Genomic DNA, 27974 nt, shown 5'->3' on the forward strand with positions numbered 1-27974 from the left:
TGGGTTGCTGCCCTGCAGAAGAATGTACGGCGGAGGCTCGAGTTCAGACCTCCACGCTGCCCCATCAACCAAGCCCACGATAGGCTGGCGGGGTTGGAGGGTGAATACCGCACAGCTGTGGACAAGCAATTCCGTTGGTGAATTCTCAGGGTTGAGATGAACCTCGGGAACATGGGTAAGACGGATGCGTCGGTGGTGGCTGGAAGGAGGATATCACCATAGCCAGCCGGCCGACCAAGCACGACAGATCTGAACCAAAACAGCGAGATTCCGCCGCTGGAAATGGACTGGCGTAATATATCTTGTGGGATGTTGTTCTTCAAGAGATGGCTGTCATGAAGCAACATGGACTGGGTTGAAAAAAACCATGGCCAGGCACGACAGTCTGCAACATAGATTTTCGCGACGTTTGTCTCTTGGTCGCCAAGAACCTTGAGAAGGCATGTCTGCCGTCGAGGGAATCAAGAAGCGAGGGGGCCGAATGAGGAAGGTCGACAAAACAACCAGACTTGACATTTGGAACTCGCCAAGTAGTGAGACTCGCCGAGCGCAGCATAGCATCAGTCGACAGATGGATGGCCCTTGACCAGCATTATAGCTGAGTGGGTTGTCGAAACATTGTTTTCGTCCGAGGAGCATGCTCATGTCGTGTTATTCCGGTCGCAAACAGAAGAGCCTTTTTGCTTACTTTCGTCAGAAGAATCGGGTAAATGTCAAAAAAGGTCGATCTGGTCTTGTGCGTCGCAAGTGGCGGGACCAAGAGTGAATTGTGACGTAAGGAGACAGGCTGTAGTTCCATCCCCCGTACGAATAAACATGCCGTTAGTTGGCCCTGAAGGCCACAGCGTATCTGTTGAGGACCCTGACACCCTGCGTGCCTGCCAGCTGACCTTTTATCCATTTCAAGCCTGACATTATCTCAAACATGTAGAAGAGCTGGGCGATGCCAGCATGCCTTCTGAGATCAACAAAGTCTGCCCAATTGTGTGTAGTCAATATTTGCGGTGACCACAAACATTCGCCGACATGCTGGCCAGAGGAAGCACGGGCGCGTTCTTGGCCGTAGGAGACGCTATGTTCTTCTTCACTTGTGGTCGGCGGCTCGCGATACGAGACCGGGACGGCTCGAATACTCAGTTGTGGGCGGAACGTTCCCGTCAAGTGAGGCTTCTGTCAGAAGGATATTGACGAAATCAGAGTACCGCGGGATGTGGCAGAAACGTGGTTTTTCGCAAGCGCCAGAGGAGCCACACGAAGATTACTCCGTAAATAGTGGTGCAGTCAGCATCGTGAGCCAGGGTAAGGCGGCTTCAAGGGAATTAGTCAATATATGCGGACTAGAACCAGATTAGGGACTATATACTATATTTTCTATATATCTACTAAGAAAAAAATAACTATTTTATCTAATTAAATTATACCTTAAGCTATATAATTACTCTTATATAATTATATAATATTAAAAATAAAAAGAAATTAATAGAAAACTACTTTATTAAAGTTTTTATAGCTATTAATAAAGTAAAGCTAATATATTATATAAAACTAGCTATTATAAGAGATATATTTATCTCTTTTAGCTTCCCCTTAATATTAACTAATTAAAATAAAATAAAACTTCTTAATATAATATTATACTATTTAAGTAATTAAATCCCTATTTTACTTTTATTTATAAAAATATATTAATTAATATTTAAATAACTTATTCTCTTTTTTTTCCTTTTTTATTAAGCTTTAATATAGTTAAAATAATAAAGGTTATTATTATTATTTATATAATATTTTATAACTTTAATATAATAACTAAATATTAACTATAATATTAAATACTTTAAGTAAAAAACTTTAAAATTCTTAATAATTTAAAAATTATTTTATTTTTAATAATTAATTTTATTATTATTAATATTATTTAATATAGTTTTAAAATACTTTTAAAACTTTTAAATAATATTAATTATATTAAAATTAATTATATAATAAAGATTCTTAAAGATATTTAATAATAGCTATTAAATAGCTTAAAATATAATATAATAAAAGTATTATAAATAAAGGACTATATAATACTATAAAGAGAAGAAGTTTTAATAAAAGTCTAATAATTATAAGTATAGTTAATATTAATAAATAAGTAATAATTAATAATATTATTTATTTACTTTAGTTATTATAAAATAATTAAAATAAATAATTAATAACTAAATAGAGTAAGCCCTAAGGGAGTATACCCTAAGTAATCTTAGGGACTATATATATATATATACGTATTAAGGTATGAGAAGCCGTAAGGCACAAATAGGTGCCGTGACTGCGGGCGTAGGAGGATAATGAGGAGCATTCTTTTTGCCCCTCTCCGCATCTCTATTGCTTCTGGAAGACACGAAGAAGGAATGGATCATGGATCTTGGGCGATTGCGCAATGTGGATTGTAATCTGCGATCAGAGAGGACGGAGCCATGTTTGCCATGATGTTGTGATGACCAATGTGGGCAAATGTGGGTTCCATTCCGTGCGTGGCAGGCCGGTCCCAGTCCCCGTGGCAGCCTGTGCGAGGCGAGGATCGGCAGAGTGAGGCGAGGGCGAGGGCGACAGGCACGTCGAGTTTGTGTGTTTTTGAGACGCAATTGCATTTTCTGACTTGAGTGCCGAGACGATCATGGGCAGAGTTGGCATGTTGGCAATGCTGTGTTTGCAGGCGGAAGAGGTGGCGGGATACAGAGCGATCGTAGCACTGGCGTACTAGTATACTGTAGCAGAGCAAACGGATGCAGACAGGTTGTGAGTTGAGTGTGTCCGTTTTCCGTTATGGCGAAGATGTGCGACTTGGGAAAAGGAGGAGGCTGGTCGGAATGGAGTCGTGATTGGTTTCGGTGGGCTGAGATAGAAACGGGGATTGATGAGGTAAGAAAATGGATAGTGGTGCCCTATGATGCATGATGGTGAGACAGGGTGGTCGGCTGCAGACCAACATCTGGCGATGAGATTGGCGATTGAAGACGGAAAGGAATGAGGCACCTTATCGTCCGTACCTTACCTTGTGAAGGAATCTTGTTGTGAATGGAGACAACGGAGCAATGATAGGTAGGGACGGCGCAACGCAGATTTTTTTTCTCCTTGGGTAGGTCGGTATTCGTAGGTAGCTTCTATTGGTATCCATTGGCACGTAGGTTAAGGTAGGGACGGAAGGAGGTGAAGGCGGCTACGGCTACGGCTACGGCTGCGGCGCGCCGGTCGGTGGTTCCTTCCCAAAATTGTTTCGACTGTGAACCTGGAAGGAAGGTTCCTTTTTGCTAAGGTCCATACGGGCTCGGCGTCACCTTCGCTCTTGCCCCCCCAAAAGACTCAAGAGCCCTTACCCTGGCATGGCCTAGCCTGATTCCGAAGGAATGGAAGGCTGGAGGCTTGCAGCTGGCGCGGCGCGGCGTGGTGCTCGCTGCTGCGTTGGGGACACTGGAGAGTTGGGGTGGTGTTCCCTGCAAACCCTGTTCCCAGCTGTTCCAGTAAGAATGCCCGGAGCCAAGCTGGGGACCCCCTTAGTGACCCTCTCGAAGCCTTCCACACTTTCGATCGATGTTCGAGAAGCCGGCCAGAAGACCGGGTGCAGGGTCTTTTCCTTGTCTTTTCCTTGTCTTTTCCTTGCCTTCCACCTTCCACCTTCCACGTCCCCTCCCCTCGCACGAACAGGGCAATATCCATCTTGCGAGTGTGACCGGGGCCGGCCTGCAGAGATTAAGTTCCTTCCATTACCGTACTTTGCAGTGTACCCGTACCAAGTAGCGGCGCGGCAGCAACACAAGCAGCAAGCAGCAAGCAGCACTGCAGATGCACTTCACCGGTGTTTGGTTTGGGTGTCACTGTCCTTCACCAAGCTACCAAGCTGAGTCTTCAATTTCCCCGTTCCATCGCGAAAAGAACAGACGCGGCGTCGCCGTTGTTCCCAATGGCCCGCATCTCGCATTCTCTCTCGTCTTTCCCAAACCACGGAGAGAGACGCCGCAGCCGCAGACGCAGACGCAGACGCAGCCATCATCGACCCATGGCTGTCTGATTTTGATTCTGAGTCCGATTCCGACCCTCTTTCTGAGTCTTCAGCACCCCATTACCGAAGGAAGGCACCGAAGGTAGGTAGGTACAAAGTACCGCACCGTAACGTAGGCTCGTAGGTAATTTACCTCAGTAATTAGTGCATCTGCATCTGTACAGGTAATTCCCCGTCCGTGTGAGATGCTAGCCAGCTTTAGAGCCCGGCTCTCAGCCCTTTCACTCAAGACAGCTGTCGGTCGAATCCATCCCACATTGTCCGTCGATTCGCCTGCTCTGTTTTCATTTTTTTGTCCGCGATAGTGGATGGGCCTTTCGCAACCTGGAACCCGGATTACATGTTGACCCTTCGTACCTCGCCTTATCGCATCTTGGCCTTCCAACATTCGCTTCCTGGCCCTCGCCCTGACTGTTGCCCTGGCCTCTCTGGTTCGACGGCGTGAATCTCTGTCGCTGCATTCAGTGGCTCTTCCATACCAACGCCCGCTGTGTCTTGGATGACGGCGTACCTTACATTACCTTGCCTACCTACCTTAGTACACTGGGAGTTGAGGGTAGAGAATAGACTCACGGCGACAGAGGATTACTTGGCCCGCCAAACTGCAGGCCGAGGGATCTTGCATTGCCTTTGCTTCACCTCGATTGCATTGTCGAGGTCGAGTTCGAGGCCGAACAATACCTGATTGCATCACATCACATTACATGGCACCTCTCTGCATCGCATCTCGGTCCAGCACAGAGCAGCACGATACCTGAGCTTCGTTGGCGTCTCTCCTCGGCATCTCTAGACTCTCTCAACCTATACGAGCCTTTATTCTTTGAGGGCATCTAGCCCGCCTTTCCTATTCCTATTCCTACTTTGGCTCGTCTCCTCCGTTCCTCTCTACAGACTGCGTGCATCCATCTATTTCCCTTCCGGAATACTCTGCACGCCAGCAAAGCTTTGGCTTCTCATCTACACACGCCCGGGCACTCATTCGTACTCGTACTGTAGTACGCACCAAGTTACGCTCCCAGTGACTTACTTGCCTTTCTCATCATACCCAAGGCACGTTGACGTTGGTTGACCTTGGGTAGCTTGGTACGAATGCCTCCATCACCTGCCTCGTCGCCCAAGTGAATCATCTACCTTACATCGAGTACGGTACCGTACCTTGGATGCTACCGAGTACACACCACCCAAACCTCACCTCGCACACCATTACCTGCACCAATCCAACCCGCATTCGCCAATCTCTCGCCCATTCCTCGCTGTCGTCAACCTCTCCTCTTCCTTCTCCTCTTTCATTCCCAACTTCTCCCAGCCAACATCTTCGGAAATATCCAAAAGGGCGCCTGCATTACAGATACACGTCCATCTGTCTACCTACCTACCTACCTACCTACCTACCTACCTACCCTCCCACCTGTCCTTGAATCTTGCTCACTTATTTGCCTCCCTCACTTACTCAGTCACGCACTCAAGTCCGTCGTCAGTTTTGCCACGACCGAGGGAGAGGGAAAAAAAAAAGAAGGAACAAGTAAGTGTTGCTGCAAAGATTAGTCGCACTCCTCTAGCTTTCTCTTGAGCTTCCGTGCTGTTTCTTGTTTTGTGCCGCCTTGCTTTGTTGGGCAAAGTATGTAGAGGGAAAGGGCAAGGCGAGGAAGAAGCTCGGTCTGTTCTGTACTGCTTCTGGGCCACTGGGGGCTTCCCCCTCCTCCTCCCGTCCAGCTCCTCCTCTTTTTTTCGCGCGCGCCTCCCGTCCTCTTCCTCCCTCTCCCGCCCTGCCTCTTTCCAGGCAATAGAGCCACAGCAGCACCAAAAGACACCGGCAGTGGGCAGTTGACACTGAACACTGGACACTGGACATTGCCAGTCTCACTCACACACACACATACACACCTCTACACCTGGACCGCACCACACCACTTCGCACCTCTCACCCCCCTTGCTTAACAATTTCCATTCGTACTCGAAATCCTGGCCCATTCCCATCCATTGTACTTTCTCTCCATCCTCCCGTCCCAGCTACCTGACGGGTCTGTCTTCTCTTTCCCTTCTTTTCCCACCTCACGCCCGTTCGTCCCAGCCCTGTTGTTGTACGTAGCCCGCCCTCATGATATCACGTCTTTTGTCGTCTTCGTCGTCGCTGCTTGTTTGTGCTCAGTTCTCCTGTCGTCCATCTTCCGCTCTCCCCTTCGTATACTTGTCTTCTGTCCTCCACTAACCCGACGACTCGGTTGCTGCCAGCAGCATAGAGGAGCCTCCACCTTCGTCTCGAGTACGGTACCTGCACAACCAACTTTCCGCGCGACGGTACCCGCAACTGCGAAACGACAATCCCCTCCCTTTTACCTGCTGCCCCCCCGTGCAGGTCGAGCGAGGTCGAAGTTGATCACGTTCTACCTCCCATGATCGTGGTAGGAAAGGCGCCCCAGCATTCACTTCGATGCCCACTGTGGTGACCACCACCACAACCACCACCACCACCTCCTCCTCCTTCTCCTCCACGACAATTGCGCCTCTGTTTTAATCGCGTGCGCTCGGGCGTTTGCCCTGGATGAGAACCCTGCCCGATAACTCGAATTCGCCTGCGTCTCAATTGTCTCGATCTCTTCGCCCGCAACCCCCCCGATATTCTCTCCATTGCGCCAGACTGCGCATCTGCTGAGATAACGCAGGCGTCGCGCCGCCGTGCTGCTGCGTCACTAGGACTGGGTCGCCGTCCTCGAATTGTCCCGCTGCGGAGCCCTCCGGATCGCCATTTTGTGCCATCGCATCGTCACGCTTTACCTCCCTCGCCCTTGTGGCCAGAGCGCTCCGGTCGCGAGACTGGTTGCTCCCCGAAGCCACGATGGACAATGCTACTTGCCATGTCGTCTACGTGAACCGTCAGGTTCGCCAGGACAGGCTCCTCCGCAATAATGCAAATGACGCCCACTTGTCCAATGGTGCCGCGACTGACGGCGAGATTGAAGACATTCGGAAGGATGCTGCTCTGTTATTGGAAACCTTTGGCGAAGGTACGCTTCAATCGGGTCCGGCCACTCAAACACCCAACACTGACTTGTCTGCTAGTTTATCTCTGTTCATCAGGCTCGGCGTGTATCTCGACGCTTTTCCAACTTTCGGATGAGTCCATGATGGACCTCACGCCGACTCTTGTCCTTATCGACGTCCCCTACGACGAGCGTTTACCCAAGTTCCGGTCGAAGTCTAGGTCGCCTTCGCCGCACTCACGCCCGACCACCGCCGACGTCGATATCCACACCCCGGAAGAGGAGGTCTATGGCCTCAAGTTGATGCAGAGAGTCATGACCGAGGCCCACCTGCGTAGTATAACCAAGCTCATCGTTCCGATCCCCATCGTTAGCTTCTCTTCGCTCGAGGCTGCCCACGACTTTAGCCAGACCAACGGCGGAGCGATTGATGAGGCGAAGACGAAATCCCCCCCAGCCGTAGATCGCCGATTGATCATTCGATGTCTCGACCTCGGTGCCGTTGATGTTATCATCAGTCCTTTACACGCTAAATGCATCACAAGTCTAGAGATCCATGCTTATCGTGCGCACAAGGATGCGGCGAGGGAGCAGCAGGAGATGATGGAAGTCAGGAGGGGTAGGAAGCGCTCATGGGTTGGCGTCAACGAGGAGAAGCCGTTTGCGTATCTTAGGGAAGCCATGGTATCCGGACTTATGAGGGGTATCTGCCGCTCTGGCGCAGACTCGGATGATGATCGGATCTCCAACGTCAGCATCGCCGTATCCACTGATCGCCAAGCCGCTGTTGCTGCCGCGGTTGGCCAGTGGCACTTCTGTGCCCACAGCTGGTCAGACGACGAGCTGCTTGTGGCAGCCATGGTTATGTTCAAGCATGCGTTGACCATGCCAGAGTTGGAACGTTGGCGGATACCGACAGGTCAGTACCCGGCATCCAAGCGTGTTGTCTCGACTGCTAACAAAGCAAAGATCAACTCATCAGCTTTCTGGTTGCCTGCAGAGCCGCATACAACAACTTTGTTCCATACCACAACTTTCGACATGTCGTGGACGTTCTCCAGGCCACATTCCACTTCTTGGTCCGCGTCGGCACTCTGGCCCCATATCCTCTCGACCCGCTGGGACATGAGGAGGTTCCTGAGAAGTCACCGATGGCGAGCCTGCTCCATCCCTTCGAAGGCCTCACCCTCTTGATCACAGCAATAGGACATGATGTGGGACATCCGGGTGTCAACAACGGCTTCCTCGTCACTCTCAACGCCCCGTTAGCCCAGCTGTACAACGACCGTTCTGTACTCGAATCATTTCATTGCGCCGCGTATTCTCAGATTCTCCGAAGATACTGGCCAGCCGCATTCGAGGACACCAAGATGAGGAACCTGATGATTAGCTCCATCCTCGCTACGGACATGGGTCTGCATTTTGACTACATGAAGAAGCTTGGAGACACCCAAGACAGGCTGAACGAGAGTAACACAACGGACGGGTGGAATGGACGAATGCTTGAGGAGCAAAAGGCACTCGCATGCTCGTTGCTAATCAAATGTGCAGACATCAGCAATGTGGTAAGTTCAACACTTCAATGTCTACCGCAAGCATTATAATAACATCACGTACTAGGCCAGGAAACACGAAACGGCTCTGAAGTGGATGCACATACTCTCAGACGAGTTCTCGCGCCAGGCTTCGATGGAGAGCGAGTTGGAAATCGCCTCTTCTCTCCTTGCGCCTCCAAAGAAAGACCTAATGTCGCTTTCCAAGGCTCAGTTAAGTTTCATGAACATGTTCGCCATCCCGCTCTTCCAAGGAGTGGCAGACATCCTACCTGGGATGACGTATACGGTCGATGAGCTCGAAATCAATAAGGGCCTGTTTGAGCAGCGCATCCGAGATGAGCAGGCCAAGGAGGACCCCGTCCGAAAGCGACTTCTCCGTGACGGCGCGTTCTCTCCGCGAACTATGAGTTTTGCGACTGCCCCGGAGAGCAACAGGAGCTCCATGACCCCTCGGGTGTCTACGCCCTTGGCTGAACTTGCAACACCGCTTTCGCTGTTGGACGAATCGAAGTTCGAAGACAAGGAGTTATCTCCAGAGCCGGCCGATCCGGTGAATAGGCCTTCGCACGTGCCAGATACCCCCGATGATTACAAAGAAGTCAACGGCATCGTCACATCGTTTGACTCGGTGGCAGATTTTGCGGCTAGCGATCCCTTTCGCTGCAGAGACAGAGCAAGCAGTTCCCCCGATAACCACCACGGCCACAATGGCAAACAGCGTTGCAGCGAGACCACAGACGGAAGCATTACAGGGCCGTATGCTGGAGACTGGGCTTCGCAGGCCACCAGCGCTACGACGGGCAAAATGCCTCTCTCTCCGAGCACTCAGGGCACTAGCATCGTTAGTAGGGAGTCTACGGAGCAGCTGCCCGGCGTGCCCACGATCTCAGAGCCCAAGCAGTTTGGCGAATCCAAACCGGAGCCCCCGATGCTGGACCAAGAGGCCAACGTCTCTTACATTTCTCAGGGAAGCTGCAAAGCAGATGGGGCAAAGGTTGTGAAGAAGAAATCTAGCAGATTCCGGATGAACGCGTTTGGGCAATTTTTCCGACGGAACAGGGCGTCAAGCCCTTCGATGTCGGCCGCTGACACAGCTGGTTGATGGCATCGGAGCGGATCGAATCTGCCCGAGTATTGTGACCACTCGAACGTGGTCGCAACCAGGCACAGGGGGACTAACTACACCCATGGCGGTTCGCACAGCAGTCCCGGTAGTCGATATACCCTCAGCACTGTTCTTAATCTAGCAACGATTCGAGATGACCGGGACTGCTGGGGACACGGAATGACTTGTAAAGCGCAGTATACGGGCCTCGCTATATATGTAAAGTATCGAAGACGGAGTTAATGCTTTGGGGATTTGGTGTTTCGCCAGACAAAGGCGCGGTCAAGGGGAGACACGGCCACGCTATTCATGACCTGAATGGAAGGGCCCTGTGGCCTCGGAAGGCTCACGGCATCAGAATGGGCTGGACTAGAGGGGGCGTTTCCGGGCAGGTCAGCAGGCTGTTACGATAGGGCATTGGGATGGATGAGGATGGTCTGATATCGAAGGAGGAGGGCGGGCGGTGCCTTGTTTTGATAGGGCCGCGAAGGCTTATTATTGAACCGGCGGCGGCAGATGTCAGGAGGGCGTACGGCTAGAAAAGGCTGATGGCCCGTGGTAGATGAATACAAATCCTGACCAGTTCACGATAGTGGTCGCTCAACCAAACAATGAGGAATCACCGCAGGGCAGTTTTGACTAGCCAGTGTCGCTTAGCATTCAGTCTTGGGCTTGGCAGCGGAGACCGATTTGAGGCCTGGGCCGAGCAAGGGGATGCAGGAACTGACGTCGACGCGCATCCACTCCCGGTGGGAAGCGGTTGCAGGCATTCAGGGATCAGCATCCCTATGCCGCAGCAGCTTGACTACCTAGACAGTGGTGGTACGAATCAGTTGGAAACAGCACAAGACGACGAGGGACCGGAGGCATGGGACGACAGGTTGATGGCACCGAGTCTTTCACGTGGAGGTCAGCGGGTGGTACGTCTCACAAGGTTTGGCCGCAGAGGTTCTCTCGCCAAGCGGAGTCTGGGGATAAGATAGGTAGGCTAGGCTGATGGCGGCTACGTCTATGTTATGGAATTGGGATTATGTGTGCGCATTTGGTGAGATATTGCGTTCGGTGGAGTCAAATTGGGGTTTTCCCCCCTTCTTACAATCTCGACGTCGGTGTTCGATTAGATTTGGGAATAAAGTCTTGAGAAATCCGCTGCTTTTCACCAGTGTCCTGTTGCTGACACCAGTAGCAGCAGCAGCAGCGTTTGTGCCTGAGTTGCTCCGTTACGGCCGCCGCGAATCGGAATGCACGATACGCTTATCAGCTGGGGATGGAAAGGAAGAGTGGATCCCCTCAATGTGCTGAACACAGCACCTGAATGGCTGTACCTGACCTTTGTACCTGGCATGACGCAGACCAACCCGAGGAAGCAGGGCGAGCGACAAGTCGGCGCGCGGCGCTTGGTCAGACATACACTAACACATTGACACCTGTCGGGAAGCAACAAAAAGTTAGTGAGTCTACAACAGGCAGGTTCCCTTGTTAGTGTCCAAGGCGCGCGGGGATCAGGTGGACGACGGGACCAAGCAGGAACCTATCGTTTGGCCAACCCTTGGGCTATGATGGCTGGGGCACACGAGCCAGTCGTTGCTCAGCTTCCAAGCTGGAGCTCCCCACAGCAACAGGCCAAACGGTGCATCTTATTGCTGGAGCTCTCTGCTTCGTCGCTGTCACGGCCGCTGCTTCGGCTGAAGCTGCTGCGACAGCGGGCCCAGCGGCCAGCACACCCCAGCCGATAGTGAGCAATGACTTGAGGTGACATTGCGCGTTGCTGCGGTTTGCATTCTGCGGTCTGCGGTCTGCGGTCTGCGGGATTCCTTCAAGGTCCCCCAGCAATTGAGGTACCACCCAGCCAACCCGCCCACCTCCGTAATGGATGTTTCATTACGTCCGCGAGCTTCCTGCCTGTGACCCAACAGCCATACTTACTCCGAGCTCCCTCCTCCCAAACTCGTTCATCTTTCCATCAACACCAACCTCCGCCCTCTTTTCCTTTCTTCCCTCCTTCCAACCCATCGTCGACAGAACTATCCTTCATCCATCTCATCTCGACACAGCCATCACAGCTAGCGACAGTTCCATCTCCGAGCTGATTGTCTGCCCATCATGAGGTTCTCAACCTCCGCCCTCGTGCTCGGCGCCGCTTCCACCGCGGTCGCCCTGGACCAGCACGTTCTTGGTGGCAACAACAGCCCCTTCGACGCCATCAAGACTACCGGCGAAAACTGGTTGTCCGCTTTCGAGGACAAGTTCGGCAAGATGACCTCCGAGGCCAAGGCCGTCTGGGACGAGATCGCCTTGCTCGCCCCCGACGCCGTCGAGGCCTTCAAGAAGAACGCCCTGCCCTCCAAGCCCAAGCCCCACACCCGCAAGGCCGATAAGCACTGGGATCACGTCGTCAAAGGCGCAGACCTCGAGAGCATGTGGGTTGAGAAGAACGGAGAGAAGCACCGCAAGGTCGGCGGTCCTCTCAAGAACTTCAACCTGCGCGCCAAGAAGGTTGATCCCGCCGCCCTCGGCGTCGACAAGGTGAAGCAGTACAGCGGTTACCTCGACGACGAGGAGAACGACAAGCATCTCTTCTACTGTGAGCAGCCACCCTCTCAAGCTGAACCTCCTCCTAAAACATATCTAACATCTACGTAGGGTTCTTCGAGTCCCGCAACGACCCCAAGAACGACCCCGTCGTCTTGTGGCTCAACGGTGGCCCTGGCTGCTCCTCCCTGACCGGCCTTTTCATGGAGCTCGGCCCTGCCTCCATCGACAAGAAGCTCAAGGTCGTCAACAATGAGTGGTCCTGGAACAACAACGCTTCCGTTATCTTCCTTGACCAGCCCGTCAACGTCGGTTACTCTTACTCTGGCTCCTCCGTCTCCAACACGGTCGCCGCTGGCAAGGATGTCTACGCCTTGCTCTCCCTCTTTTTCCACGAGTTCCCCGAGTACTCCAAGCAGGACTTCCACATTGCTGGCGAGTCGTACGCTGGCCACTACATCCCCGTCTTCGCCTCCGAGATCCTTTCCCACGAGGACCGCAACATCAACCTCAAGAGTGTCCTCATTGGCAATGGTCTCACTGATGGCTTGACCCAATACGGTTACTACCGCCCCATGGCTTGCGGCGAGGGCGGTTACCCTGCCGTTCTTGACCAGGGCGAGTGCCAGGCCATGGACAACGCCCTTCCCCGCTGCCAGAGCTTGATCAACAACTGCTACGACTCTGGCAGCGTCTGGTCCTGCGTCCCTGCCAGCATTTACTGCAACAACGCCCTCATCGGCCCCTACCAGCGCACCGGACAGAACGTCTACGACATCCGTGGCAAGTGCGAGGACAGCAGCAACCTCTGCTACTCCGCCCTCGGCTGGATCAGCGAGTACCTGAACCAGGACTCCGTCAAGGAGGCTCTCGGCGCCGAGGTTGACAGCTACGACAGCTGCAACTTTGACATCAACCGCAACTTCCTCTTCGCTGGTGACTGGTTCCAGCCCTTCCACCGTGTCGTTCCCAAGCTTCTCGAGAAGATCCCCGTCCTCATCTACGCCGGTGACGCTGACTACATCTGCAACTGGCTCGGTAACCGTGCTTGGACCGAGGCCCTCGAGTGGCCTGGTCAGAAGTCCTTCAACAAGGCCGAGGTCAAGGGTCTCCACGTCGGTAAGGGTGAGGAGTACGGCAAGGTCAAGTCCAGCGGCAACTTCACCTTCATGCAGCTCTACGGCGCTGGTCACATGGTGCCCATGGACCAGCCCGAGGCTTCTTCCGACTTCTTCAACCGCTGGTTGGGTGGTGAGTGGAACGCCTAAGTGCGACCAAAATGACGAATTTGTACGAAACGGAAGAATTATTCGTGTGAAGGAATGATTGCAGTGACTGCTTGGATTGGCTCGTTGTAGACTGGGTTATTGGAGTATATTAATACGGGAGACCCAGTTGTCTCGTTATGGATATGCGCTGGTGTCAGCCCGGCGCGGTAGTATCTAGTTACGCTGTTAGAATATGACTCTTTTCACATTAAGTCGTGTGAACCCATGGTTGAAATAGTGACGAAAAAGAGAGTTTGCTGGTCGGTTTGACTAATGCTGTGACGGAGATGAGTCGACATGACGGTATTAGTCACTGCGGCGGCGCATTTCCAAGCCGCTGCAAGCTAGTACCCGCAAAACAACGTCAGTCTTGACTTATTCCCCGTACCAACCAGCCAGCCTACAGATATTTCACCGCCCGGTGCCCCTCCTCACAGCTACGGCGGACAACCAACTACCCCGCCAAAACTTTTCTGGCAACGACCTTCGAATAAACAACGACGGCACAACACGTACAAAACTCCACGATTGTCGCATCACGCTACCGTTGACGAGACAAAAGTTCATCGTAACCTCCCAATCTCGCAACGCACTCTACGACCGGACCTGCTGCTGCTGCAGTACCCCTCGCCACGATGTCGTCGCGAATCAACCAACCCTCCAACCAGATCAAGTTGACCAATGTGTCGATGGTACGGCTCAAGAAGGGCAAGAAGCGCTTCGAGATCGCGTGCTACAAGAACAAGGTGATGGAGTGGCGGTCGGGCATCGAGACGGACCTGGACAACGTGCTCCAGATCCCAAACGTGTTCCTCAACGTGTCAAAGGGCCAGACGGCGCCCAAGGAGGACCTCGAGAAGGCGTTCGGCAAGGGCAAGAGCACGGACGACATCGTGCTCGAGATCCTGAAGAAGGGCGAGATGCAGGTCGGCGGCAAGGAGCGCGCGGAGCAGCTCGAGAGGGTGCACAACGAGGTAATCGGCATCGTCGCCAGCAGACTCGTCGACCCCAGGACCAAGAGGGTGTACACCACGGGCATGATCGAGAAGGCGCTGGACATGCTGTCGTCGGCGGCGCATAGCGCGGAGGACGGAGGAGGAGGAGGAGGAGGCGCCGGGAAGAAGGGCGGCAGCAACGTGCCGAGCGGGAGCGGGACACCCGCGGGCGGCGAGGAGGGCGAGGCGAAGCCCAGGGACAACAAGAACGCGCCCCACTGGACGGGCGTGGTGACGACCAAGTCGGCGAAGAGTCAGGCGCTGGAGGCGATGAAGGCCCTGATCGCGGCGCAGCCCATCCCCGTGCAGAGGGCGAGGATGAGGCTGAGGGTGACGTGCGCGACGAGCGTGCTGAAGCAGGCCGCGAAGGCGGCGCCCAAGGCGTCGTCGTCGGGCGAAGGGGCCGGGGAGGACGGCGGGCCGCAGAAGGCGGGCACGGTGAAGGATCGGATTCTGGGGTTCGTCGAGCAGGTCGAGAGCCAGGACGTGCTGGGCAGCGAGTGGGAGGTCGTCGGGTTCGTCGAGCCGGGCGCGTTCAAGGGGCTGAGTGACTTCATTTCGGGGGAGACGAGAGGGATGGGACGGGTCGAGGTATTGGATATGGCTGTTATTCACGAGGATTGAGGGAGACGGAGAGGAGAGGTGTGGTACGATACCCCGTTAGACCGAGGGTTGGCCTTTTTTCCCTTTAATAATTATGATCAAGACATGACGCTTGCATGCGAGTTTGGTGCCTGATCAATCGCGGATGTCATGGTCATTTGATGTTTACAACCTCGCTGAGGACGGAGTTGGCACCATACTGATTCACGATACTTTAGGTAGAGGAGAGGCAGCCAACGATAGCCACATACCTGGGCTATGGTCAGTCTAAGCCCGTGAAACGGCGCGGGGGACTGTTCGGACAGGAGGCGCCGAGTCTCCATCGAGACCGTCCTCCGGGGCCACCGAATATCCACAACCCGCCAGGAGTCCCGCTTCGCTTCGAAGACGCACATGTTGTGTGCGATTCCTCAAAATGACGGGCATTGATATGTCACTGAGTCCCACTGGTGCTGGAGCGAAAATAGAGAGTGCACGATGGACGAATCGCTTTTCCGCGTACTTTAGCGAATTGTGTGGACAGTGTATGGCAGCAAAAAAGAATTCCCATTTTTGGACTCCAGAGAGTGCCATCACACGAAAACACCAAATGCACTTTTTTAGCTTTTTGTTTGTCTTGGTATGATGGGACTCTTTCCGTTTCGTTATCTAGAGATGCCACCACCATCCTGCGCAGTAGAATAGCAATCCCCCGAGAATCATCATCATGTGCAGGTGGATGTGATGAGAGAGTAGAAAAAAAACCCAAGCCGATACACGACGCCTGTGAAATGGTTTGTTCCTTCCCACAACACATAAACCCAACGTGTCCTCCTCTCGCAAACAGCACCGCCCCCTCTTTGCGGGACGTGACGCTTAACCACCCTTCTTCTTGGAGACACCGACGGTGCGGCCGCGGCGACCGGTGGTCTTGGTGTGCTGACCGCGGACACGGAGGCCCCAGTAGTGACGGAGACCGCGGTGGGCGCGGATCTTCTTGAGGCGCTCGAGATCGTCGCGGAGCTTGGAGGCGACGCCGTTGGCGAGAATCTGGCTGTCCTTGCCGTCGACGATGTCGCGCTGTCTGTTGAGGAACCAGCCGGGGATCTTGTACTGGGTAGGGTTCTGGATGATGGTGACAATGCGCTCGAGCTCTTCCGAGGTGAGCTCACCGGCGCGCTTGTTCAGGTCGACTGTGGTTGGGGAAAAGACAAGTCAGCAAAACTGACGCGGTTCTTCGGGAATCGTCGGAGCGTATGATTGCTTGCTCCTCGTCGATTTGGAGGAGGAGGGGTGGGATTCGTGGAAAACGTACCATCGGCCTTCTTGCACACAATGTTGGAGTAACGACGACCGACACCACCAATCTTGGTGAGGGCGTACATGACCTTCTCCTGACCACGAACGTTGGTGTCTGCGAACCCGAGTTAGCCCTTAATTCCTTCTTCGCTATCGGTCGGGGTGGAGACGTCGTTGCTGTCGTCGTCGGTTTGGGAAGGTTGGGGGATTAAAACGTACTCAGAAGACGCAGGATGAACTGGAAGTTCGCTGCGACGATGGCATGTTAGCAGACTGCGCTTGCTCGATTTCGTGCGGACGGTATGGTAGACGAACTCTTCTCCCCCGAGACGAGCGACATGCTGGGCAACTGTCGAGATGGTTGCTCCTAGGTGTCGTGGTGGTGGTTTGACGACAAAATCGGGATACAAGCGTATGGTCGAGGAACTGATTGGAAATTTTCGGGCTCAGGCTCGGGCGTGGGATCTCTAGGGTAGGGTCACGTGTTTTGCCGCGGCGAAAATCCTCGTGTGCCGGTTGGCTCGCCCCTCTTTATAGTGGGACATTGGTTTTTGACCGACGCGATTGGTCGCACTTCCCTACCGTTCTCGACCAGACGAATTTGTGGAATTCGACGGCCCCAACCTACTTGAGGGGTTCATTGGGAGCGAACAAAGACTCGGTCATCTAACCTTGCTGAATATCATGGACGAATTGGCCGACTTCCATGACCATCACAGACCAGCACCTTGTAAACTCAGATGATAATACTTTTGACGATGCGTCAGGGACTATGTGAATTTTTCTATCGAAAAGAAGGTCATAAGTGGTCTAAACGATGACAGCTGCAACCAAGCCAACAGCGTGATCATGGTTGAGACCAGGTAGTACCGCTCATAAACTTGAGCCTGCCTGGATATGTTTGCCGTCCAAACGCCTTGAAGATAAGTGTGTATGTCTCATTTTGTGCGAATAATATTTTTGGAATTCAACATTGCAAACATCAGTGGCCATTATGAGTTCAAACACAACAATCATGACACAGGGGGGGGGGCTCATGAAGATTCAACCGGCTCTTGTTCTTGTACGCCGACGTTGTACATTCCCTTCCAACGAACTCCTGTACGTCCTCTCAATACAAGTGTCATACTCTCCCGGCTCCCCAACGCTGTCGAAACGTCCAGACGTCCAACCTAGGCCGCCGGTGCTGGAGGTGCAGGTTGCGCCTGGTTGGCCCCAGCGAGTGCCGCGGCAGCCGGAGCCGGAGCCGGAGCCGGAGCCGGCGCCCCCGCTTCTTGACCAGCCGGTGGTGGGCTCGTAGGCGGCGTCTGGTTTGCCGTGTCGGCGATGGCTGCGGGGGGCTGTGCCGCAGGCAGTACGCCCCCCGGACTTGATCCGACGATTACGACACCTGATCCCGCGTTACCTTGCGGTGGGGAAGCTGCGGTTGCTGGCTGGGCTTGGTTCGCTCCGTTGACGATGGCAGCTGGAGGCTGGGGCGCCGCGGCGTTTGCTGATGGTGGTGGTGCGGCGGCGGCAGGTTGGCTTGCGGGTTGACCTTGGTTCGCACCCACGGCGATGGCACCCAGTGGTTGTCCAGCTTGTCCTTGAGGCGGTGTCGCTACTTGGGCCGGAGGGGCTGCAGCAGGCGGTGGAGGTGCGGCAACCGGGGGAGCGGCAGCCAGAGGTTGTCCCTGGTTTGCTCCGACGGCGATAGCGCCCAACGGCTGTCCGGCCTGTCCCGAGTTGTTGAAGACGCCCAAACCCGACAGGCCCGCGAGTTGCGCAGCGGCGATTTGCTGGAACGAGGAGAAGAGGGTCGCGGCGGCACCGGCAAGCGCTGGATTTCCGTTGGCAGCGTTGGCGGCAGACGAGGCACAGTCTGACAAGAATGTTGCCGCGTTCTCGACGAAGAGACCCTGTTGATTCGGCAAGATAATGGCAGCTGGATCCGGGATCGAAAGACTCAACTGAGGAGCTTGTGTTCCCGCGGGAAGAATGATGCTCTGACCAATCTGTCCGAAGGGGGCCGCCTGATCGAATGCTGCGATTTTGAGGGTGGTGTCGGTATCGTCAGTCCCTGGGACGGCGGCGGCTTTGACAGTGTCATCGGTGTTGTTTGCTGCTGCATTAGGGTTGGCGTCCAGTGCGACGCGGGTGGCTCCGAAGGTATCGGATTGTGCAGAGGCTGCCTGCTGAGTAGATATCTCCATCGGCGTCGGGTCCGTGACCATTACCAGGGCCTGCTTTCCAGGCTGTCCGTTGTCGGCAAGGAGCTGGTTGACGAGGTATCGTTTGTTCTGTTGGCCCCCTGCGCGGTTGTCGACGAGGCCGGTGACGGTGACGATGATTGTGTTCTGTTTGCTGCCTCAGCACACGACACGCGAGAAAGGGTCGAGATCAGACTGATGACTTACGGCTTGAGGGAATTGTGCCTTGAAGTGGTTGATTCGGATGTTGTCCTTGACCGTCTGCAGCTGGGTTGCAAGAGCAAGCTGCGACTGCACCAATGCTGCCAGTTCTCTCTCATTTTGGCGCTGCAGCTGGTTGATCTTGTCGAGGTTCTCCTGTACGACGATGATGTTGGGTTTGATGATGTTCTGGACAATCGTCACATCTCCGTTGTTCTTATTATTGTTTTTGTTATTGTTGTTGTTGTTCTTTCCATTATTCTTCCCGCCATTCTTATTTTGATCTTTGTTTTGGTCCTGTTTCTGCGCGCCCTTGTCTGCGGCGGCTTTCGCGTCTTGCGCAGGTGCTTTTGATACAAGTTAGTCTCTCTGCTTGGGCACTCGGGGCTGTACCAAGGAGGGAAGTTACCAGCAGCAACAAGTGAGCTGAGGACCGCGAGACCGGTGAGAAGATGTTTCAGATGCATAATGATGATACGGTCGTACGGGAGATTACAAGTTAAGAGAACGAAAGGTAGAATAGGCGCAGCCAACTACAGATTGATTATGAATAGGGACGTAAGAATGAAAGGTATTAGGCGGCCTCTAGGGCTCACCGAGAGAAACGGTCGTGGAAAGTTGACACGACACCAAGTGATCTACTCCTGCGAAGCAAATCCTACGATCTCTTATGATCCAACAGAAGGGTCACAAGTCCGGCGGCTCCTCCTTAAATATGAACCTTAGCCGTCGAGAACTCACACGCACATCTGTCCCTCGTCGATGAATCCCTCCTGCCACCGGGAGCTGCGTTTCCCGTCTGCCGCAACGGATAGCCTGGGCAAAGCGAGCGACTCGCAGTGGACAGACGGACGATCTGGTGGACATCGTCTCGTCACCAGCCCTGGTCCCCGTCTTCGGAGGTTAAAGAAGCAAACCGCATAGCATGGCCGTAAGGAGGGGTTCGATGTGTATAGAGAGATGCCTACTAGTGAGACAAGGAGAAGGGTCCTTCGGAGGAGAGGGGAAGACGGCTGCAGGCTGTTTGCCGAACTATGCTTCTCCTGCCATCCAACCTTGACAGGTACTGGCGTGCCGTCTCAACCGTCCGCAGTGTAGCTGTCAACGGGGCATCATCCCATCGACGACAAGATGAGTTTCGGGATTGCGCTACCAATCATGTTGTTTGCCTATCGACCTCAGGCGCTTTGCGACCCACGCGAAACGGGTGGCGGAAGAGCCTCATCCGGGCCTTCTCCGAACGGGCTTTTTATTGAGTTTCTCTTCGTGAGTCAGGGGCCGGCAGACGTAACTACTGGTGAACTCTGGCAAGTCGTCGCGACGATGCCGGTGATAATCATAGCGCATCTTAGTCGCCTGATGCTTGGTATGGCAATCGCCAAGAGAGATCAATGTATGGGTATGCGGAAGCAATATGATCAGCAGCACCCAGAGATGCCTTTTGAATGCTTGGGAATCAAGAGATGATGCGGCTCTTTTCCACCGTGGACAGCTTCGGAAAATAAGAAAAGTTTTGAGTTAAGCTCAAGCAGACGCTGTTGCTGTATTGTGGGCACAAGACGATGGTGTTCCGCATCAGCCGATGACAGCTTGGCTTACGGGGTGTCGAAGCTTGTTTTCTTCGGACTAAATCGCGGTTCGACGGTGGGCAGACGGAGCATAACCGAAACACCAATGTGCGGCCCTTGTCCCTGTTCACGTTTAGTAACGCAGCAAATACAATGCGACTGACGGATTTGCAGGGGTCGTGTATCAACTATGATTCCATGGCATGTTGCCCCGTGTAAGCATTATTGGTATTAAGTCTATTGTAGTGTGTTGGGCCGGGCTCTGTGAACTTCACATCTCCAGCTCCCTTCTCGTATGCCATGCTCGTTAACTTCCGTAAATTGCGTTTCCCAGCCACAACGTCGCCAGCAACCCCAAAACCCGAAATTTCAATGCGCTCTTGGACACAGATGCGCCTTTCACTTTTGAAGGCCCTGCGGTCTTTTCCGCTACCACTGCGGCCTGCCACGGAATAGGACTCTTCTTACCGTCCTTAACGGGTCGACCCAACGTGATATCCTCCGATTCCTCGTGGTGCTCTGTACCTGTCAAAGTACAAGCGATGCGCTGCGTGGCGTCATGGCTTTTGGCGCATGCCCAAAGGTAAATGGCTGCGATGACCACAACTTCAGCTGACCTTGGTAGGTAGCCTGGGCGCCCGATCCTCAAGACACCAGCACCATCGCTCCCTAGCCAGATGTGGTGATGAAGGACATAGGTCTCAAGAGACAACCGGCCCAAAGTCGCCGCAAGTGGGACGTGGAGCTCGCGCAATTTCTGGATGGAGTTGCGGGTGATGATGGCTGACAGAACAAACCATGGACTGGTGTAGGGGTGGAAATTGTTATAAGAGTCGTTGTTCTGGTACACCTGGGCCGCGAAAGCAAGAATAATGAAGACGACGAGGTATGCGACGGCGAAGAAGATCATTATCGGCTTCACCGGAATAGCATCCTGTTCAGGGTATACAACTTCGAGAAGTCCACGGTCGAGTGCGTCGTTGACTCCTTCGAATGGAGCACGGGCGTTAATACCCAGTTGGCGGCGTCTGAGGACTGAAACCCTGTGGGCTGCTGCAGCGGTGAGTATGCCAAAGTACGGGACAAACCGATCGAGATCGAAGTGTGCGCGTAACATGTCCACGTTCCAGTGGATACCGCTCGTGGATTTAAGGATTCGCAAGAATGTCTCCGGAAGGTGAGTGCTTCGTACCAGAAAGGTAGTGCAGGCAGCGAAAACCATGATCTTGAGGAAAAAGGCCGTCGGATTGTTGTTGAGAGTCCGGAAGCAAGCCAGAGAAGCATATGTTACTCCGAACCAGAAGGTCATCAGCGGCGCGGAGTAGATGATCCATTCGCTGGACGTTGCCAGCCCGAGAGTACAGCTGAGAAGGTTGAGTCGGATCAATACGTACGTTACCCTTCGCAAAGAGTAGTCCTCGGTTCGAAGGAAGTAGGTGGCATGGCCGAAGCAAGATAGGAAGATGTAGGTCGCGACCAGGAACTTCTGTACCTTATACATGGCCAGAGACTCGGACGCTGCGTGGTAGTTGTACAATAGTATGAAGGCCTGCATCCATCCCTTCCATTCATCGGTCTGTTCTCGTGACAGAAAGGAGTTTGCGGTGAGGCCTTTCGATGACGATAAGGCAGGCGATCTTGATCGAAGGGAAAGCGTTGCAAGGATGGCCAGGCCGATCAGAGGCAAGATGAAGTCTGGTACGTCAAAGTGCTTATCCTGCTTGATAAGGAGGTGAGTTCGATCAGTGAGCAGACAGTAGACGGCGACGGCGACTACTGTCGCTACTGCAGACAGGGTTTCTACGACTCGAGATGTTCCAAAAGAGGGGAAGGCATCTTGTCTCTTATCGAGGAATAGCACAGGCAGAGCCAGGATGCTGAGGCCAAGAAGCAACACCTGAATCCTTGAAAGGGACGGATAGGGGGCGCAGCAAGTAACCTGGTTTGCGTATCCATTCCTGGCCAATCCTGCGTTGCAGTGGGCGTTGATAACCACGTCAAGTTTCCTCTCTGCCACTATGTCCACAGGATGAAGTCCATCGTCGAGAAGCGCATCTGGATGGCCTTCCAACATGGAGTTGTAACTCCGAATGACGTGTGTGCGCTGGGCTGGCTGCAAGTGATCCAGATTCCAGTTCATTGCGTCAACCCTGTCCGGTGTGATGGTCTTGGCCCGGGAAGCTAGGAGCTTCTCATATGCTGGGATGGGAACAGGCGCAACCATGACATGGTTGGAGAGCTCCTCAAAGGCCGACTGGGACCTGCTCTTGGGGAGCACCACCAAGTGGTTGAAATCGCGGTGCAGGTACGGCACAAGGTTGTTGATGCCTTCTCTGAAGAGCTCCAAGTATCGATCACCGCCCTGACGAGCGGCCCAAAGACCCGGGGTGCCGGCGACGATCAGTGCGGGCGAATCTCTCTCCTCCTTTCGGACGAGTTTCTCATAATCCGCAGAGCCAGGCCGTTCCCGAAATCGAGCCAGTTGGCTTAGAAAACCGGTGGAGTTGAGCCATGGGTCCCAGATGAACTCAAGTTTGACGCCCTCAACTTCTCTGGTAAGATTGCGATGTTTGTCTTCGGAGACGGCGAAGTCGAGTATGGCCGTCTCAGCAACATGATGGTCAAGGCGGGTCATGGCAGCGAAGTAGATCTGGCGCATGGTCGAATCGCCGACTATGACAAGGCGACGGTCCTTGAAGCAGCTCGAGAGATCCTCGCGGGACATCTCGCGCATTCGACAATCTTCGGGCTCCCATCTCCTGAAGACATCTTTCGGGAGATTCGAATCTTCACGAGAACGCCATCTGCCACTTGAAAGCAGGCCATTACACCTGTAGGGATCATGCTGGCCTGGTCATCTGTGTTAGCATTTGTCTTTCGTGGAGGGCCCGAAGTGGGGACGTTATGGGGACTAAAGTAAGCGCACCGAATACAAAATACTGATAGACGACACAGAAGACCAAGACTATGAGTGAGATTCGAGGGAGAGTCTTTAGGAGAAGCGGCGAACTCCCGGCGGAGGAAGCCAACCTCTGAATGCGGAGCATCGGAGGCTCAGGGAGAGAAAAAGGAACGACGCGCGCGACGTGAATCAATGTTCCGACTGGTAGTGGTGGCGGCGGCGGCGGTCGTCTTCGGCGGGAAACGGCATTCTCTTCCGCCTGCTGTCGAAGAGAGGGTCCCCGGGCCGCTCGGTCGTTGCGGTATGAAGGTCAGGTATCGCGGCGCTGCTGAGAAACGACGTGACGGCGGGAGACACGATGTGTTGTTCTCTCTTCCCCGCGATGACGATGTTGGAAGGACGTAAGGTAGGAGGAGAGCGATCGAAAGGATCAGGCAGAGTGATGAGCTTTCCAACCCCCCTCTTCACAGACGCGCATGCGAGGCCGCGGTTGCCATTTCCCTTATAATGCCAGCAAGCCATGGGCTACAGAAGCCAAGAAGCGGGCGGGTGACAGGGCTGGCGCTGCCAAGAGTCCGCTACGGCAGGAGACCCGTCCATGTTCTTGGGATCTCATTCCTCAGCAGGTCAGCCTACCTAGGTAGAGGGATTGCGGGAAGCCTCTCAGGCCAAAGGGATGCGCTCTGCCTTCCGGAGGTGGGCATTGCCGACAGAAGGTGAGGTGGGAGGGGACGCTATCAATAATCGCCGTCAGCGCGTACGTCGATGGTCGTTGGCGACATGGGAGACGCAAGATAACAGGCCAGGAAGCGAAAATACCCTCCCATCATCCTTGTCGCGGGATGCTCCTTATGGAAGGGCAACACGCGACCTTCCTGTGGGGAGCAAACATCCACTGCACACCTCACTGCGAGCGGGCAGGCTCACAGCTGCAGGTGAAGACATCGGTGACCGGGGCACTCTGAGGATTCGAGCCTTCGAGGAACCCCGCCCCGCCTGCCAGGAGCACTCCACTCACGCTGTGTTCTGCCCAGCCAACGAGGCACGGTGTGGGTTCCCACGACCTCACAACTGATTACCTATCTGTAGGTGTGTAGGTACATTGGAGGATGTCAGCCGCTGATCACTCTGCTCGGGCAAACACAGTGCGGTCCACTCGCACCCCTGGCCAGCCAAGAAGGCGCACCGCCTAATTTTTATTTTTTTCTCGGGTTGGGCGAATATTTTTCTCCTTCCTCCCCTCACGTCGCGTCTTCGTTTTCCTTTCATCCTCCATCTGCATCCGGGATGCCGTCGCAACCGGCGGCGTAGCTCTTGGATATTGAAGCCAAACATGTCGTCTCACGCATGTACAATTGTTCCTTCATCGGGATGATGCGAGCGACGGGCGACTGTGCCTCAACAACGAGGACGAACGATGGGACTGCCCAATGGCTGTCGCAAATTGAAAGGTAGGTGGTGGCGCAGGCGAATCTGCCGAGCCGTTCATCTTCTCTTGCTGTGAAACAACCGTCGTCTTTTGCCATAGCTCGGTCAGTTTAGCCCTCTCGACTGCTGATCTTGAGCCGGATACACTGCGCTTCGGCCAAGTGTACAAGACAAGAGGAAACCCCAGGCAATGCTCTTTGAGTACGGAACCTTTAGAGCCAGAGTGAAGGTTTTCGTAATTTATCTGTTGTCACATTCTCCTCGTCCAACGACATTGAATGAGTCTTCTCTCTCAAAACTTGCCGACCCCGTCATCACTAGTATGTTTGCTCTCATCTTCTCCAATATCTTCGTTGTTCTCATAATCGTAATCGTAACTGTCCCTGTTCCTCTTGCTAGTTTCCCGCCTGGCTGCGATGTCTATGTTACAAATCCAGTGGCATGTAAGAACAGTCTCTTCCCTGCAAGTGATGGGTTCCTTTGTTGCCTCTTCCATCCATATACCCCTATGCACGCGGAAGCTTGCACTTCGCCTCTAGAGCCGCCAGCAATCCCATACGGTCGAACTCGGTCACTTGAGCCACCTTGGGTTCAAGTTGTGTGACATAGACCTCTCTGAGACCTCGGATGGCCAGGAGCTCGTCTGCACCGAGCATGTCCATCAGTCTCTGGAACTTGCGAGCCAAGGGAAAGTACCGGTCCAGTTCGGCCTCTCGCTTGTTGAGGGTCATCATGGTGGCTTTGGAAATCTTGATGTTGATGTGCTTGAGGTTGGGGCAAGTGGCCAGCTTCCTGAAGGCAATGTCGGCCTTGGGGCCACACCAGTGGATTTGAGCCTTGCGCATGTACTTGAAGATCATTTTGCTCTTCTCCAGTGCGTTGGAGAGGGCACAGCAGCAGGCAAAGTACCAGATCCTCTTGGCGTAGAGAAGATTGTAGAACTCGTCACCCAGAGAAGCACCCAATTGCTGGAAGGTCTCCCTCTGGGCCTTGGAAACCACATACCAGGAGTGCTTCTCCGCATTCGCGCAGGTGCATTTTCGGTTGCGCAGAGTAAGCTCCATCTGCTGGACACCTCCGTACTCGTCGATGATCATGTTGATGATTCGAGCTCGAATCTCTCGGGGTAGCTTCATGAAGGGAAATGCCTGGGGAGGAGGCGGGCGATCTATGCATGCAAGTCAGCATCCATATCAGAATCAAGAAGACAAAGACAAGAGATGGGTTAAAAGGATGGATGGCACTAACTGGCAATGTCCAGAATCTCGGTGCACATCTCGATGAGTTGAATGCAGGAAGTTGCTTGGCCTGGCTGCTGCTGCATCAACAATGCGACCTTGCGAATGGTGGCTGTGAGAGATTTGCGATTCTCAGAGCTCATGCGGACCATCCGGGCGAGTTCATACTCTTCCATCAACCTGGCCTTGACATCGTCCAGATGCTGCAACAGCTTCTTGGTGTTCTTGTCAAGCTTGTATCTGCCAGGGACGTCGGTCATCACCATGATGTACCAATTCTTGGTACCAAGAATCCATCCGTTCCCCTGGAGGGATGCCATCTTGAAGGCTTCGCTGGTTGATCTTCCAAAGTACTAACAACTCATTAGTCAGCAGATGTGAGAATGGGGGATGAAGCAAGACGTACATGGGTAAGACCGTTTTATGTGAGTCGTTACTTGACAAAGCTGACCCCTTCCTGCTAGCTTGCTTGAACGACAACAAACAGCTCAGTCTGTCTTGTCTTGTTGAGGTACTTCTTAGACTGAGGCTGTTAGGAATAGGCACGCCAAAGCGCGGTCTGGTCAGCTAGCTGGTGAGAGCTCAACGTACCACAACCCCAGATATCTGGAGCGATGAACGTGCAAAAAAGAAAAGCAGGAGGTATGTGTGAGGACTTTTGAGGTCGGGTAGAGAAATTTTGCCAGTCGACGAAAGTTGGCTGGCTACCTCAAATGTAAATGTGAGAGAAAGCCTTCTTGTTTTTTGCGGTTGGGTTGGACAAGATTGGGTGAGGTAGGTAAGGTAGGAAGGAAAGAACCTAGCCACCCATCAGAGGATAGGATGCCTTTGCTGAACGGCAGCCTTCTGTGGGATAGAAAAAAGGTTCACAAGTCGCTTCGCTTAAGTCGCGTCAAACCAGAAGGTGAGGCGCTGGGGAAAATAAAATGGATGGGTTTATTGGGTTAGGGAGGTGTGGTCACAAAGGCAGCAAAAGTGAGGTGCGCTGGCATTGTATTTCTCTTTCTGCCTCAGCACCTACAAAATGAATGTAATGTTAGCTTATGCAGAGTTTACAGCATCAAAGCAGTACGGGCTATGATGACCTAGTATAACAGCAATGAGTAGCGACTAAATAGACCATCCCGATAGGTATGCTAACATCGCGCTGTCCTGCAACCTGTTTCTTCACAACGCCCTCTGATAAACCTGAAGCCAGTTCCATCAGGACTTTGCAAGAGTAGGAGTGTCGAGAACACAATGCGGGTTGCAATTGCGTGTGTAGCAGTGGAAACAACTGTAGACAGTAGGATTTGCAAGTAGAGAATGGAGCAAAAAGACATCCTAAAAGTCTTTTTCAATCACGAAATTTCTTATATGGCTAATCCAGTCAACTCGACCGCAGAACAATGGAAATAACGTTTGTCATATTTGCAAATATCGTTCATGTTCATTATTACCGCAAGACCTGACCAAGTCCCCGGTTGCCTAAACTGCTATACCCATGCAATATCAGCACTGAGCAGAGTCCTTGAGCCCATGTGTACAAAACCCCCCGATTAAGGTGAATGAATCCAAACATATCCAGCCCAAGTTCCATAATATTTTTCCCAGTCCGAAATGAAACCCAAACTCCGAGGCGATGCTTTAGAAACTCCTCTCCGTATTACGGTCTCTCATCTTCTTCCGGCACGGACCGGACAAATGGCCCCTCTCGCGCCATCGCCACCGAGTTCATCCGACGCGGACTGTCGTCCACACTATTGTGTCTCGATGTGCCCGGGCTGACGCCGATGCTGTAGTAGCTTGAGCGTGTCTGGTCACGGCTTGGGCGCCTCTTGCCGAAGGTCAGGGTGAAGCCGTTGAGAATCTCTTGATGTCTGAGGTTGGTCTCGCTGAAGGGCCTTTCACGAGGATCGGGCTTCTCAATCTCGTCCTTGGCGACCTTCTTCTTGGGCTTTTCCTCCTTCGTCGAACGCCATCCTAGAGTCTTGGCAAGGCGGAGGGCGGGTGACTTGGATTCTGGCGAAGTAATGCCGCCATTCCCTTGGCTTGGCTCGGAGATGGACTTGCGGCGGCGGAAATGATCTCGGATAGCCATTATGG

The 27974-nt window shown here is 53.4% G+C and overlaps 4 protein-coding genes across 4 annotated transcripts; 3 read left to right on the forward strand and 1 right to left on the reverse strand.

Annotated features, from left to right (window-relative positions):
• Positions 1–6881: 6881 nt before the first annotated feature.
• On the forward strand, positions 6882–9684 carry CkaCkLH20_06984 (3'5'-cyclic nucleotide phosphodiesterase; the record flags this gene model as incomplete). The annotated part of the gene is made up of 4 exons (XM_038889701.1): positions 6882–7050; positions 7106–7945; positions 7996–8591; positions 8647–9684. 4 exons carry the CDS (start codon positions 6882–6884, stop codon positions 9682–9684), a joined length of 2643 nt encoding a protein of 880 aa, XP_038745064.1.
• A 2106-nt stretch (positions 9685–11790) lies between these two features.
• CkaCkLH20_06985 (serine carboxypeptidase) lies at positions 11791–13487 on the forward strand (the record flags this gene model as incomplete). Its single annotated transcript, XM_038889702.1, has 2 exons — positions 11791–12271; positions 12331–13487. The coding sequence occupies 2 exons, from the start codon at positions 11791–11793 to the stop codon at positions 13485–13487; spliced, it is 1638 nt and encodes a 545-aa protein (XP_038745065.1).
• Positions 13488–14122: 635 nt separating this feature from the next.
• Positions 14123–15106, forward strand: CkaCkLH20_06986 (uncharacterized protein; the record flags this gene model as incomplete). The annotated part of the gene is made up of 1 exon (XM_038889703.1): positions 14123–15106. One exon carries the CDS (start codon positions 14123–14125, stop codon positions 15104–15106), a length of 984 nt encoding a protein of 327 aa, XP_038745066.1.
• An 834-nt stretch (positions 15107–15940) lies between these two features.
• CkaCkLH20_06987 (cas1 domain-containing protein) lies at positions 15941–27969 on the reverse strand (the record flags this gene model as incomplete). The annotated part of the gene is made up of 10 exons (XM_038889704.1): positions 15941–16257; positions 16380–16478; positions 16583–16612; positions 17536–17703; positions 17769–18699; positions 18760–19100; positions 20790–23171; positions 25166–25819; positions 25900–26242; positions 27658–27969. The coding sequence occupies 10 exons, from the start codon at positions 27967–27969 to the stop codon at positions 15941–15943; spliced, it is 5577 nt and encodes a 1858-aa protein (XP_038745067.1).
• Between the last annotated feature and the right edge of the window lie 5 nt (positions 27970–27974).

Source organism: Colletotrichum karsti (genome assembly GCF_011947395.1).
Source record: "Colletotrichum karsti strain CkLH20 chromosome Unknown Scaffold21, whole genome shotgun sequence".
NCBI lineage: Eukaryota > Fungi > Ascomycota > Sordariomycetes > Glomerellales > Glomerellaceae > Colletotrichum > Colletotrichum karsti.